Source organism: Schistocerca serialis, chromosome 1 (assembly GCF_023864345.2).
Source record: "Schistocerca serialis cubense isolate TAMUIC-IGC-003099 chromosome 1, iqSchSeri2.2, whole genome shotgun sequence".
Taxonomy (NCBI): domain Eukaryota; kingdom Metazoa; phylum Arthropoda; class Insecta; order Orthoptera; family Acrididae; genus Schistocerca; species Schistocerca serialis.
The window spans coordinates 553,805,567-553,820,755 of NC_064638.1; the positions used below are offsets into that span (position 1 = coordinate 553,805,567).

Genomic DNA, 15,189 nt, shown 5'->3' on the forward strand with positions numbered 1-15,189 from the left:
AAGTAACAATTAACACCTTCATCATACCAACCACATCAAGATTCGAGGTAATTCATGAAAATTCTAGGGTGACTCGCTTCTGGAGCAGGTCTTAAAAAGCATGTAAGTATTGAAAATTTTGAAGTTTCATTTCTTTTCACAAACACTTATTTTCCATTTCTTGTTGTAATTTATATGATCATCATCATAATAATTGTCATCACTTAGACTTCTAAAATCTGAAGACTTAAAAAGGTGGCATTTTAATAAATTCTATTGACAAATGATATGAGTACTTGTACCAATTTGCACTTAAAACTAGTCTTATTTTAAGTGTGTTTAAATTAGCATAACAACAAAATGGTCATTATGAAAACACTTTTAGTTTATTTCAAATTTAATTTTGCACATAATTCACTTCCAATTTTAATACCTCAAAACATCAAACTGTTGTCTAATCATCAGATAGGATTCTGTTTGTTGTACTTCCATCAGCACAAATGTAAATAAATGGTAAAATACGCAGTTACCATTGTGTGTAGTTGGATTAGTTCAACTATATCTTAATGCATGCCTACATTCAACATACATTTATTAAACACACTGGAGTGCTTTGCCATTTTCAAATACTGAATTATTTCTTCATTTTTACATATAAATAATGCAATGGTAAAAGTTATTTTCTGTTTGGAAGAAGTGTTTAAATTAGAACATGCTGAAACTGAAAATATTCTGCACATGCATGTCCTTGTTGTACAGAGAAACAGAACATCCTAATTTGAATGCAGTAGTTTTAAGTAGCAAAGCTTACATTAAAAGTGTCCTAATAATTCAGTATGACTTGTTTGTCAGAAATTCAATGACAACACAGTTTTGCTCTTCTGCATGTGGATGGCATAATATTTTGCCTCTCTCATTCATTTACATTAAGCATGGAGAAAAATAGCTAAACATAAGATTTACAGACATAACAGATGCATTAATTACAATTTACAGCTTCCATTGAGATACAATCTTTCACTTATCTGATTGATGCAACAGTATTAAAACTTCAGTTTTGCCTTTGAAAGAGAGAGATACAAAATTGTTAATTTCAATGCTTTCTTTAAACACCTAAAGGAAAATATTTTTATATTACAAACCTGTAAAATGTTTGCTATGAGCCAAGAAGAAATATGACTGAAATTGGCATGTAGTTGTAAGACACCATTTTCTCACAGATAGAACTGGGCAAGAAAGCTGGCACTTTGAAGTTGTAATGTGCCCACTTAAAAACATTAACAACAACCAGAGAAAAAATAGTTTATTTGATTATTGGAATTTTAAGGTGAAACCAGATAAATTAATACAAATAATATATTTAGATTTGTTATTTGTTTTAAGAAAGGGTACAAGATCTTTCTTGTTACAAAATTGTACTGTTTCACATACATATATATATTGCACTTTACACAAATGCATTAGTCACGAGCTGTACAAGAAAGAAAATTTACAATTTTCTTTGCACAATTCCTTCCATCAAATAGTTATTGGTAGGATATATTCTCCAGGCCACATAACAGATCTTTAAACACATTTTCACTGTTATGTACACGAGTCACATTAATTTGATTCAGGCCCACAATGTCATAAAATTTACATTAACACTTTTTCACCTAAAACTATCAAGTAATTAGCACAGTATACAGAACATCTTTTGGTGGTTGCATATTTTCCCCCGATTTCTCATTTTCTGTATCCGTTAACACTACCAGGTGATGTTTTCCGTGGCCCATTGCGAAGAGCTTCTGCATACGACATGTCCAGTTGCTTCAGTTTAACAACACCTTCATACGCTGGGCTTGGAAACTGTTGCTGTGGTTCCCACGACTTATCATATGCTGCGTATCGACTACTGTTATTGCTGTGATGTCTGGGGCTATCACTGCGATACCACGTACGTGTCTGCTGCTGCTGCTGCTGCCTGTTCCTACCAGAGTTTGACGCTCGGCCACTGTAGTTCAGACCACTAGCCCCAACTGGAGAAGTCTCCACTGCAACATTCATGCGTTTCATTGGTGAATTTTTTCTCTTTCCCTTCTTTTTCACTGCAATACCTACTGATAAGTATTCTATTTGTTCTGACTTTGGTGGGAGCGGTCTCAGAACAAGTCCACTGTTAGAACTTTCAGCACTTGTGCCAGGATTCTCTGAAGAGCTAGCTTTCTCTGGTTCACTTGGTTGAGATTCCATCCTCTTATTGTTAGGCTGTCTCTGTCTGGGCATAGTTTTAGTTTCTTTCTTACACTCCTCTTTGGTGGCAAACTCTAGAGGTGCTTCTTCCTTAGCTGGAGTTGCAGGTGGCACTTTGGGAAGAGCCTCGCGAGTTGGTGTTGCATCGTCGAGACGTGGCAGCTGTTCACCTTCTCCTTTTTCTTCAGCTGCACGCTTTAACACTGCAAATATTTCTCTGAACAGTTGGCGATATTCTGGAGTTTTCCTAAAGCGACTCTCGACAGGACTAGCGTCATCATAAATACTAAATCGACAGTCTTCTCCATCAGCAATTGAACACAAATAAGAACCTGCTGGTAACCCAGAAAGTTCTGTTTGTGTTGATTTATTGCTAGTTTCATCAGAAAATCCAGATGATGAAGTTTCAGCTTCTGAAAAGTCTGTAGGTGTTGCAGATGATGTCTTCCCTGCCCTCCGACGATTGGGCTGCTGTTTCTCTCCAGACACTTGATTGCCATTCTGCTGCGGTACTTCTGGCAATGCCTCTTGGTCACTTTCTGTATCTTTTATGTGGTGGAAGCTGTTGAAATCTCCTGACATCTGCAATTCCTCTTGTAACGATAACTGGTTGCTCGGGGGTGATGGTGGTGCATGACGACGAGGCTGGCGTTGCATTTCCAGAAGAGCTGCATACCTTGCTTCCAACTCCTTGTATGGGTTGTCATCCTGTAATAATATTTCCAGAATAAGTGGAAGTCCTGCCAACTGAAGGAGTTTTGAATCACATTCAACTTGAAATATAATTTGAAGACTTGCATCATAACTCATTTCTAAAACAATAAAAAAACCAAAAGGGATTTAAAATTAATGTCAATGGAAGATGTAAGTACATTACGGATTTCACTCAAAAAATTGTGTCAGGCAGTTACTAAAAATCACACAAATGAAGCAGGCCACATACAGTTGTGCAAACACTTTTTAAATTTTTTAGTGGCTTATGTGTTACTCACTTTTAGTGAAACAAAATTCTTACAGAAATTACACAACTTAAGTCAACATGGCTACCAATCATTAACAGGCAACTACTGAACATGCAGTCTTCTGTTAGCTGTTTAATAATACATACCAATACAGTGTACTCCTAAAATTGATGAATCTTAAAATAACGAAGGAGTTTGTTTCTTTCTGACTGGTTTAACAAAAGCAGGAGAAAAAATTTCAATAAATAATTCTAAGTTAATCACATAGGTAGTGAGCAGGAGATATTTCTAACATCCAGCCCTTACTAAGGAAGTAGTTAAAAAATAAGTAATGTGGAGGCCAAGCACAAATTTGAACTGTGAGAGACATGATGAGCCAAACAACTGCAGTCACAATTCGACTGCATAGGTGATTAATCAGCTAGTAAATTCGGTAGGCAAATTTGCTCCATAAACTAATTTTTCCCACAATTTGTAACCAACCAATTTGTTGGCAAGAAAATGACTGCAGGATGAGAAAGTCCATATAATTTTCAGATTTCTGCAGATCAGTTTAGTGAAATAGTTCCAAGATAGTGAGTTCGCTCAAAAGGAAGTCAGTGATCATTAAATTCAGAACTTCTCTGCTGCCGCGCACCCACACAAAGACACCTTTTTCCTATGGGGTTGCTTGTCTGCCACCATCACAAAACAACAGTGTCACCTGCCACTCTACACAAAAAGTCCCAGGAGAGTCACTGCTGTCTGGTCAAATTGGCTTCAAGGAACTACTTTTTACCAGTAGAGTATCTCTGCAATATGTCCATCAAGAAAATAAAACCTAGGAACACATGCTGCAAAGCCCACTCTGAAGCAGTATCTAGTCACAGGCAGTCAGTTTTTGGTACATCATGAAGTCTGACATAAATCTACCACCACCTTAGTTGCAACTTGAGCTAGAATTCATTGTCCTCAAAAGTAGTCAGACATGCACAGAAACCTCATGATAGGAATTTGGTTGCATCTCTAGAAGATATATGATATGTCAACACTTAACTGTAACAGACTGTTTATGTTTGATACTGCAAGCAGCAAACTGCCAGCTCATCAACGCTTTTGTGGTAAACAATGTGGTCATGCAGCTGTGCCCTGAGTCTGCTCGCTATTACTCTCATGGTTCAACAACTGCTTGCTTATTTCCTTTAGATTGCTTCTCTTGACACAACTAGTAATTTTCTCTAAGGGCTGGGACAGCATTCACCATTATTTTCTTGTGTGGCTCATACGGTCTTTTCCTGGTGGCTAGCTTTTTTGTGCCAATGGTAGTTACATATTGTGAAGGCTTCCTCGTGCTTTTTCATGTGGTTATTGTCAATGCACGGATTTTAAATTCAATTTTAACACTTCTTATTCTTCTTTAACCTTTCTATCTATCTCTAAGAAACCCAGACAAGCCATCATTGCAATACCTTCTGTAAGTTGTGTGCTCTGATCTGAAGCAGGCAATTTTTTGAGGTAAGCCATAATTTGTCTATAAAATTTTGATCATAGATAGCAATTAACTATCATTTTTCCATTTTAATTAAATTTGTCCTACACAGTAACAGTAACCTCTTTTACATATTAACCTTGTCATGAGTGGTGAAGAATAAACACAATATACTTCTCTGGGGCTTTACGGGCCAGGTACATATAATAGTTCAAGGTGTTTATACAACAGCACATTTTTTAACTAAGCATTTAAATCTATTGACTTCAAAAAGATTCAATAATAAATCACCTGCATTGAGCCAATACATTTATGACTGAGGCACACTTTAAGGAGAAAAAGATGATCTCATCCATTACTGATCACAAATACACTTACTGAGGACACAAAATACTCGTGGATGGATTTCTCTTTCTTTAAAACTCTATTACAGGGATTAATTTTGACAAATACGAGTTATTTTAGCACATTATTTGCAATTAAGTACAAACTGATCATGTTGACTAACAAATTTCCAGATATCCAAATCATGTTGTGCGGTGCCAGAACTGCCAACACCACCTTCCCTGGATACCTGGAAATTTATATATCATACTGAGTAAAACACACAATGTCAATGTGTATCACCAGGATACTTAAATTTGTTACCATTACTTTTAGCCCACTACCGTCAGCATGAAACCAAACCACACACATCCAAACACTTCAAGCTAAAGCTACTGCTGAACGTACCTACAACTGATGTAACTTTGTGGACAATTTACAATGTAGTAATGGAAATAGATAATGGTTCTTGAAATAGTACCAGAGCCCAAGTAAGGCAGAGAACAGTGTTTGATCAGACCACATGTAAGCCAAGAGACGCCACAGTAGTGCGGGTAACTTACATCCTTCCTGAGAACACAAGATACCAGTTTGCAGTAGTCTAAGTTCTAAAAACTAAATACAGCATGAAACCTTAAACAATTATTGATTACATTATAATGCTTTTTTAAGTCCCTAGTTTCACAGGAAGCTTAATACTCACATCTGAAATGTCACAGTGGGTCTTATGAATAAACATGAGAACATTCTCCAGAGTAGATACGCAGAGCAAAAGTATATTCTCAGATAAAGTTGTGAGTTTCCTATGTATAAAAACTACACAGCATAATCTCTGACCCGGGAATATTTTCTCACTACCTCCCCTTCTTATTGAGTAAGTTCTCAGCAAAGAGATTAAAATCTGACATCTTTGGTTCTCAGTTTGTTGTGTGTGTGTGTGTGTGTGTGTGTGTGTGTGTGTGTGTGTGTGTTTTACCAATAGTTTTTCTTACGTTATTTCTGTGCCGAAATGGAAGATTCCGAATTAGCCTTCATGAATATTATAGAAGATTATCCAGCTATCATCAGCAAATCACCACATCTCAGGCTGCAAGAAGGGGGAAGGCAGATAGTATCAAGGAAATACAACACTGTTATTGGGTTAGTTTTGGAAAAGAAATTTCAAACAGGCAGATTATGAAAAACTGCACAATATGAAATCACGCATCGAGTCCAAGATGGACGTAAATAAGATGGGCAACATTAAGATTGGGGACAGATATTTTTGCTGTTTTTAGACAGAGATGAATGCAACCCAACTATCCATCAGAATTTGTGGTAAGTCCCACATTTTTTTTTTGGTGTGTGCTTAATGTTTCCAAATTGTGAATCAGAAAATTACATATTTTTAACACACAAAAATGAAGCAATGTTTGGTCAAATTCATCTGATATTTGACCACTTCTCTGTAAATTGCACAAACCCCTCCCATTTCTGCATAAACCTGCTTGCTATGTATACTAACTATAAACTGAATCATGACACACATTACTATTACTTCTTGGTTTTTTAATTTTTTTAAAATTTTTTTATTAGGAGCCTGTGCAATAGGTGGTGTCATCTCTGCTGTCATCTCTTTTCCAGGGAGTAGTTTGGAGGTAGTTGATACCGATTACACATTTTTCGAACCACAATCAGTTTTGCAGCAATCGCAAATTGTCAAAGCAGACGATGCAGATCTAATGGCTCCACAAGTTGTTATACCTGCTCAATCGCGTGTTTTGGAGCATGAGAGGGGGTCAAAATGGCGGAGCTTGAGCATGGAAACTGATGAGACAATGAATCTGTCCAACTGAGAGCTGCAAAGGCTGGTGTTATTGTACTAATTAGATATCCTGAAGAGAAAGCAGCAGAAATGGATGCATCAAGAACAAGATTAACAATAGACCGAATTGTGTAATGCCATAGTACAGCAATGATTTTTATTAATAAAAACAGGTTTTTAAAGTGAATGTTTGCTTACGTTTCTCATTTACCCATTTACCAAATTCCATATGCTCTTAAAGAAATAATTCAGTACAAATTTCTTTTCAATGAAACAATAAGAGTAACAATTTGAAAAAATAAAAATAAAAATTAAAATTAAAAAAAAAAAAAAAAAAAATTGTATGCACTTATTTACTGTTGTGTCATGCAAATAGGTTCACCACATCCTTGAAACAATTTTTGGTAAAGTGGAACAAAAGGAATAACTTGTTCCTATTTTAAATTTTGCAGGTTAGACAGTTTGTACAGTTATTTACTGTAGTATCTGAAAATTCTGTTCCAGTTTGAATTGCTACATTTTAAACAATTTTTGTTGAAAGTAAAATTAATGATAGAGAATGAAGGAAAACACTAAACTGCATTTTATCATGTAATATCAGAGCACTGATTATTTTCATCACGAAAATAATTATTATAATTAAAAACTACACAAATTAGGTTTAATTGTGCATTGTTTTGACAGACTCCCATACACTACAGTTGACGTATTACATTAAAAATTTCCCATCTCCTATTTGTTCCACGTACACACAGGTTTGCTGCTTCCTCTTCTCCCAATACTGGAAGATTGTTATCATCACTAGGTGCTTCAAAATCCACATCCCCTATATGTTTTGCTACATTGTGCGAAACAGAACAGGCTATTATTGTACTGGGAATTTTTGTTTGGGCAGGCCTTATTTTATTTTGCAGAATCGGGAAGAGTCTCTTTACCTGTCCAAAGCACCATTCAATCACCACCTTTTCCCTCGAGTGAAGTCCGTTGTACGCCCTCTCATTAGGTGTTTCAGGATTTTGAAATGATGTCATTAACCACGGTGCAATGCCATATCCTCCATCTCCTAAAATTAAGGCATTGCAGTGGTTCTCTCACAATATATGGCACACATCTAAGTTTCTGCATATCCTAGCATCATGTATAGACCCAGGCCAGGAACCATCAACACTCAAACATTTCACTGTAATCACACGTTGCCTGCACATTTACAGATGGAAAGCCCTTTCAGTTAACGTATTCATCTCCATGTGCAGGTTTCCATTACAGGTATGTGCTTGCAGTCTAGGGCCCCTACCACACATGGAAACTTATGTCTTGATTGCCATTCAACTTTAGCTGTTTCTAGTTTGTTAATGTTTCTTGGAAATCTGATCCACAACAGTGCTTTTCTGTTAACCTATTGCAGAATATATCAAACTGTTAGTGATACTGTTGTCTGGTGTTTCCCCAAGTCTTCTACACTAATCTGAAAGCCTGGATCTGCTAATAGCACAAAAATGTTTTCATTTTGCATTCATTGGAAAGGGCACCTCCTCTTCTTTCGTGATTTTCAGGAAGTAAGTGATTCACCAGGCAAATAATGTTTCCACTGTTAAATCTATATGAACTTCTGTAGTTCCTTCGTACTATGTATATCTTTTTTTGCCTTTTGAGAAACAAATTCGACCATTTTCAATAAAACACTTGGTTACACTTAACCACTACACAATTTACTCGGCTGTAAGTAGGCTGCGGAGCTCACTCACAGAAGCAGAGAATGCTCTCTGCTTGTGAGAAACTTCTCTGGTTTTATTCATATGAAATCAGAGAATATTCTTTGTTTTGAGCAACTTCCCCCACCCTTCAACCCACACTGAGAACATACTCAGGTGAAGTATGTTCTCAGACTCACTCTATTCATGCCAACCAAAGAACTTTCTCTGAACTTTTGAGTAAAAAGTGTATTCTCCATTTTATTCACATGACCCATTACCTCTAAGAAAGCATTTAATGGGTCTTTATCTAAATTCATCTTCCATATTTTCTTCTCCAGCACACATCCTAAAGGCAGAATTTCATAATATGAGAATCTGCATGTTTTTACATTAGGTCATAATTTTTAATAGTAGCACTGATGTACCCTTCACTAGCAGGTAATAGTGTTATTAAGTGCTTCCTGATGATTAAGTTTCTATAACAGCCTGCTCAAGAGAAATATTATTTCAAAGTCTTAATATTATCTTATATATTAATCCCTGCAGTTATTTTGAGCACTGCACATGATTAGGCCTTGGATGTGTTCATCTTAGGTTAAAATTAAACTTCTGATGTGTAGCTTGCACTACTTTAGAGAAAGCTACAATTTCCGGGTAGGTTTTATATTACCCCCAAGTAAAAATTCGAAGTTTAAAACTCTTCTATAATTTGGCTTACATTTAACTAGTATGTGGTAATTTTAACTAACTTATTACTAATATTGACAAACAATATTTATAAGTTTATGTTACTCTATCAATCATACCTCTTAGTGTGTGTGTGTGTGTGTGTGTGTGTGTGTGTGTGTGTGTGTGTGTGTGTGTGTGTGTGTGAGAGAGAGAGAGAGAGAGAGAGAGAGAGAGAGAGAGAGAGAGAGAGAGAGAGAGAGAGAGAGAGACCACCTGTGTTGAAATTAGATTTTTACCACTACAAACTGTAAGATACATTACCTGTTATCGAAGACACCTTATCAGTTACCAGTCTTAAAATTAAGCGAGGATCTTTGAACAACAATATAAATATTTGGAAATGAATAAATTACTTGCCTCTATGTGTAACATGACTGTGCTGCAGTAGGTTTCGCTGGTTACAGAATTGCTGACACTTGTCACATCATCTTCCTCATTGTCCATGACTAGAGACAATTCATCCTGCCCACGTGTGTCAGTAAGACGAAGACACCTTCTGCAGAGCTGTCCCTGTCTGCTTGAAAAAGATTGAAACATATATTTGTGGAATTAATAGTAGAATTACAGCATCACAGCATGATTGATAAGTTTAGAATCCTTGAAACCACTGTGCTGTATGAGGTGCCAGGTTCCAAAAAACTTCTTGTCCATTTTTTATGATTTAGATGTTATTTGGAAGTGTACATTCAAAATGGCAGGATTTGGAATGCCAACTCTTGGCGGATATTTGTCACCAAATAATAATGGACTTTCTATATTCAAGACAATTTGTTTAGCTATCAAAGATTTCATAGAGTGTATATATATCATATTACTGAATAATATTAATATCTAAATCAGAAATAAAGTAGTCATTAACTGATGATAAAATGAGAAAATAACTACAAAAGATGAACAGCTGAGTTCAACATTAAAATCAGTGTGTATTGTATTTACAGAATACAAGAACCTATGGCTTTATTATTTAAATCTTCAGTTCATCTCCTCCTATTCAAGAACATCTTCCCCAGTCTAAGAGGATGCACAAGTGGCAGTGTTCCTTTCACAAATTATTCTTTTAGTTAGTGCTCAGTGGGTAGATAGTGAACACACATTACACTGAAGAGCCAAACAAACTGGTATATTGCTGGAGAGAATTGACACTGTGAATCCTGCAGGGATGTCCTCAAATCCATAAAAGTATGAGGGGGTGGAGATGTCTTCTGAACATAACATTGCAAGGTATCCCAGATATGCTCAATAATGTTTGTGTCTGGGGAGTTAGGTGGCCAGCAGAAGTGTTTTAAACTCAAAGTTATTCCTGGAGCCACTCTGTAGCAATTCTATATGTGTAGCATGTCACATTGTCCTGCTGGAATTGCCAAAGTCTGTTGGAATGCACCAATGGACTGAATGGATGTAGATGGTCAAACAGGATGCTTATGTATGTGTCACCTGTCGGTGTCTTATCTAGATGTATCAGGGGTCCAATATCACTCCACGTGCACACCCTCCACTTCATTAGAGCCTCCACCAACTTTAAATGTAGGGTCCATGGGTTGATTTTGTCTCCACACCCACACACATCCATCTCCCTGCTCAATAAAATTTGAAACAGGACTTGCCCAACCAGGCAACACACTTGCAGTCATCAACAGCCCACTTTCTATGTTGATGGGCCCAGGTGAGGTGTAAAGTTTTGTGTAGTGCAGTCATCACGGGCCTTCGGCTCCGAAAGCCCATGCAAATGACGTTTTGTTGAAAGGTTCGCGTGCTCACACTTTTTGATGGCCAAGCATTGAAATCTGTAGCAGTTTGTGGAAGGGTTGCACTTCTGTCATGTTTAATGATTCTCTTCAGTTGTCATTGGTTCTGTTCATGCAAGATTTTTTCCAGCCACAATGATGTCTGAGATTTCATGTTTTACCGGATTCCTGATATTCACAGTACACTCATGAAATGGTTGTATGGGAGAAGTCCCCACTTCATCGTTACCTTTGAGATACTGTGTCCCATTGCTTGTGCGCTAACTGTAACACCATGCCCAAACTCACTTTTATCTTCATAACCTGTCATTGTAGCTGCAGTTAATTGACCTAACAACTGTTTCAGACACTTCTTGTCTTTTATTAATGTTGCCGACTGCAGCACCGTATTCTGCCTGTTTACGTATCTCTGTAATTGAGTACACATGCCTGTAACAGTTTCTTTGTCACTTCAGTGTATAATGTTTAGATAATATTTGTTTGACATCCTGTAAATTTTCTGGTTCAACAGGTAGTCCACACAGCAATTCACCTGGGGGCCCATGCAAGAATCCTTTTCCTTTTTTGATAGTTGATTGATACACTGAAATGTCAGGTACGTACAATAACTACTACTTTTACTACAGCAGATGACCTGCTTTTTTTGATATGGTTACTATTTAATTTTCGCTGCTTGTGAAAGCCCCCATGAGAAACTAGTAACTGTGGGAAAATGAAACTTTGTGGAAATATTTGCTGATTGCATGCCATGTTTACATTCCAGGTTACAAATGTTACTCGATGTGGAAACTATCTGCTCCCACGACAGCCTGGAACCTTACTATAGGTACCATTTCATAATTTTTAACAGCACTTTTCAAATGTGCACCACGGAATGCCCTGCTTTTATGGCAGCTCGTGCACTGCTTGAAGACTGCACGTGGAAATTAACATTCTCAGCCATGACAACACCGACTTCAATAACTTGTGGCACAATTGCCCATGAGCCACTTGCAGGAGCAATTTCCAAATTCCCAGTTAATCTGAGCTTCAAAATATTTCTATCCAGCTCTGGTGCAATAGGACAACTTATCTGGATCTTCTTAATTCACCAATACACTCGAAAAAACAGCATCATTATTGCTGCTGTTTTGATAAAAAGCTTTACAAGCAAAGTCAGTTCATTTTATCCAGAAAATGTTGACTGACTGTAACTGTAATGCAAACTGATGCTTTAATTTCAACCCTGTGTCGCCATACCAGTACTAGTGCCTGAAAGCAAGTCCTGACACCAACAACACAACTAGTAATGCAAATCCTGCAGCACACAGTCTGATCATTATTGGTGTGATGTTTGGTATCCATACAGTAAATAGTTTTACAACTACATTGGCTCAAGTAGTGAAAGTTTAATTGTAACAACCATTTAGATATGTTTGCACTCAAGATTTTAAAGTGCCAAAATTGATGGAGATTTCAGTGTTGCATTAGCAAACCTTTTCTGGTCTCTTATTTTACATACATCACTTCCTAACTTGTTGGCAGCACCTTCATGTGAATGAAGTTTAAAGTACTCTTCTGGACAAACAATGACTTCTTTGTTGTGTACAGCTCCTGCATACATCCCAACACGGAAGTTCACTGGAGCTTCATTGCACAACCAAAACCAAAGCATTCGAAGTAGTGCAGATTTTTCATTTTGTCTTTAACAATCAATGTAATTGATGATATCTTCAAATTTAAAAGTGTCAGACAATGTGCGTTGCAGATGAAATTTTGTTTGATCTTTCTTTGGTGACCTGTTGAAAGCCAAATAAAGACTGTCAGTTTCCTTGTTCTGAGGGGCCTTCGAGTCACCATTAAATCCTGTAACATTGTAAGCATAGAACTGGCTACTGTAATATGCTGCTTGGCCAGAAAGTTTTTGTAGTCTGACAGGATGATTTCTGAGAATTAGGATCCTACTCATAAAGTACACATTCCACAATTCTTTGAGTATGGCAAATATTCACAAACTTTCAAACAGCACAAATTCGTATCATGAACTTGATGCTGATAGATAATGAGACTTACAGAACCATCATCTTTCAAATCAAATAAGGTTGCATGGTGATGAGGCAATTTTTGGAAATAACATTGACGTATAGGTTTTAGAACTGATAGGCTAGTGGATAGAATGTTGTTTGTAACAGTCAGATATTTCACACTTAAAATGAAGGAGAGAGATGACAGTTTGGGAATAGAGTAGCTGGTTAAGACTGTTTTTGGAACTTGGCACTTCGTAAGCACTCTTCTGTATCTCTGAAAATTATTCTACATAAATCATACCATAGTGTGTGAAAGTAAAGGATGAAAGTAATGATCATGTTCCTAGGTGCATTCCATGATCCACCTCTAGCCATATGACAGCACATCCAGAATTGTTGAATATGACCATATTGGTGGTCCAGTTGTTAGAGCATGGAGACACACAAAGCTGCATGGACCACCGTACACTCACCAGTCAACGCTGTTGTGATACTATACTCCCCCACCCATGTCCATCCTTTCAGAGGTGCACTGAGCCTCAACTTCATTGTTATGTATGACAATGCATGATATCGAAGAGCTAGGATGTGAAGATATTTTGTGAATGAACTGGCTTGCCCATTTTTTTCCCCAACTTAAATCCCATTGAATATGTGCAAGTTGTGTTGGGAAGATGTGTTGCAGTACACCACAGGCACCAAGGACCATCCAGCAGTTTTCAACTGTGCTGGTGGAGGAATGGAGAGCCATACCGCAAAGGTTACCTAACTTGTGGCCATTGTGTGTGTGCACATTGCAGAGCATTCATTACTATCTGGGTAGATCACACACCTTATTAAAAATCCTGTGGTCTGACTACAATTCCCTGCCAGGTCGGAGATTTTCTCTGGTTGGGGAGAGGTAGCTGTATTGTTCGTACATTTGTATTGTCAGAAATGACACGTCACTGTTCAGATGGCTGTATACGCACTTCCTGAAAACCAATTAAACAGATAATGTCCTACCTCCGGTAACGTCCGGGGACCATTAGAAATCATGGGGATTACAGTGTAATTATTGTCTTAATGGAAGTGTCATTTCTGTTCATTTCATTGTATATTTCTTTCAGGTGCCTTCTATTTATATTGTAGCAATTCTGTCTACATATGAGCCAAGTTTCATCGAGCTATGTTACTTTGTACTGGCACATTATGCGAAAGTTACTTTTGTCCTTAAGTTTTGCACACCAGTGTATGAACAACCTTATGAGCTTAGCACTACATATAGAATGTACAACTGAACTTTTGACAACTATGACTTTACCATTGCCATGAGTTTCCAATTCCCAATGTGTGAGACCACCATATTTACATATCACTGGTTGTGCTCATCCAGTGGAGCATACTTTGTTAAGAGCTTACTGAACTGAATGAACAGTAAGATCACAATGAAGTATTTTAGGAAAATGTGCTTACATTCTAGTACAGAGCACTATCATAACCGGTCTTAACGCACAACTTTGCATTGAGTGACTTCAAACAAAAACATTTATAAAATTTCCTCATTTACATAACTTATGTATTTATGTCAGCTTTTAAATCTTTCAAAAGGTTAAAATAATATGTTCATATCAACAAGCAGGTCTGCTAGGATAAATGTTCTTGAGACACTAATCATTCACCTCAGAAACATTTTGTACCAAGAAGTTACCAGACACCCAACATATATATATATTAGCTTGCTAAGTAAGTTGCACTTCAGTGTAAGGTTGCCGAGATGCTCAGTTGGCAATAGTGTAACATCCGCAAACGCATACAAGCATGGTCACTACAATTTAGAATGGTGGTCTAAGGAAGTGATTATTGGGATGTATGAAAGAGACACACATGTAAAGAGTGAAATCATAGACAGCTCTCTAAGTGAAGTGAGTAAGGCTTTATGTACAATAGGCACACTGAATGGAGTATGTATATCAGTTACGAATCATGAAGGTGATAAGAGTGGAAAAGAGAGAGAGAGAGAGAGAGAGAGAGAGAGAGAGAGAGAGAGAGAGAGAGAGAGAGAGAGAGAGGGGGGGGGGGGGGGCAAGATGGAACATGCACACCAGGTACAAGTAATTCTACATTAGACACTTCATTAGGATGTGAAAAATTTTATTTAGAAGGTCACAGGCAGAAATGACTAAGTAATGATTGAACTATGTGTGGTGCAGTGTTGTTGTTGTTGTTGTTGTTGTTGTGGTCTTCAGTCCTGAGACTGGTTTGAT

At 37.3% G+C, this 15,189-nt stretch overlaps 1 protein-coding gene across 3 annotated transcripts in view; it reads right to left on the reverse strand.

Moving 5' to 3' along the window:
* Positions 1–343: 343 nt before the first annotated feature.
* LOC126475343 (cerebellar degeneration-related protein 2) overlaps positions 344–15,189 on the reverse strand; it is a 485,149-nt gene continuing 470,303 nt past the window's right edge. For all 3 annotated transcript variants that reach the window (XM_050103162.1, XM_050103170.1, XM_050103153.1), the window contains exons 7-8: positions 9,550–9,706; positions 344–2,919 (exon numbers count right to left, since the gene is read on the reverse strand). In XM_050103162.1, coding sequence (XP_049959119.1) covers positions 1,705–2,919; positions 9,550–9,706 — 1,372 coding nt within the window. In that variant the 3' untranslated portion in view covers positions 344–1,704. The remainder of the gene's footprint in view (positions 2,920–9,549; positions 9,707–15,189) is intronic.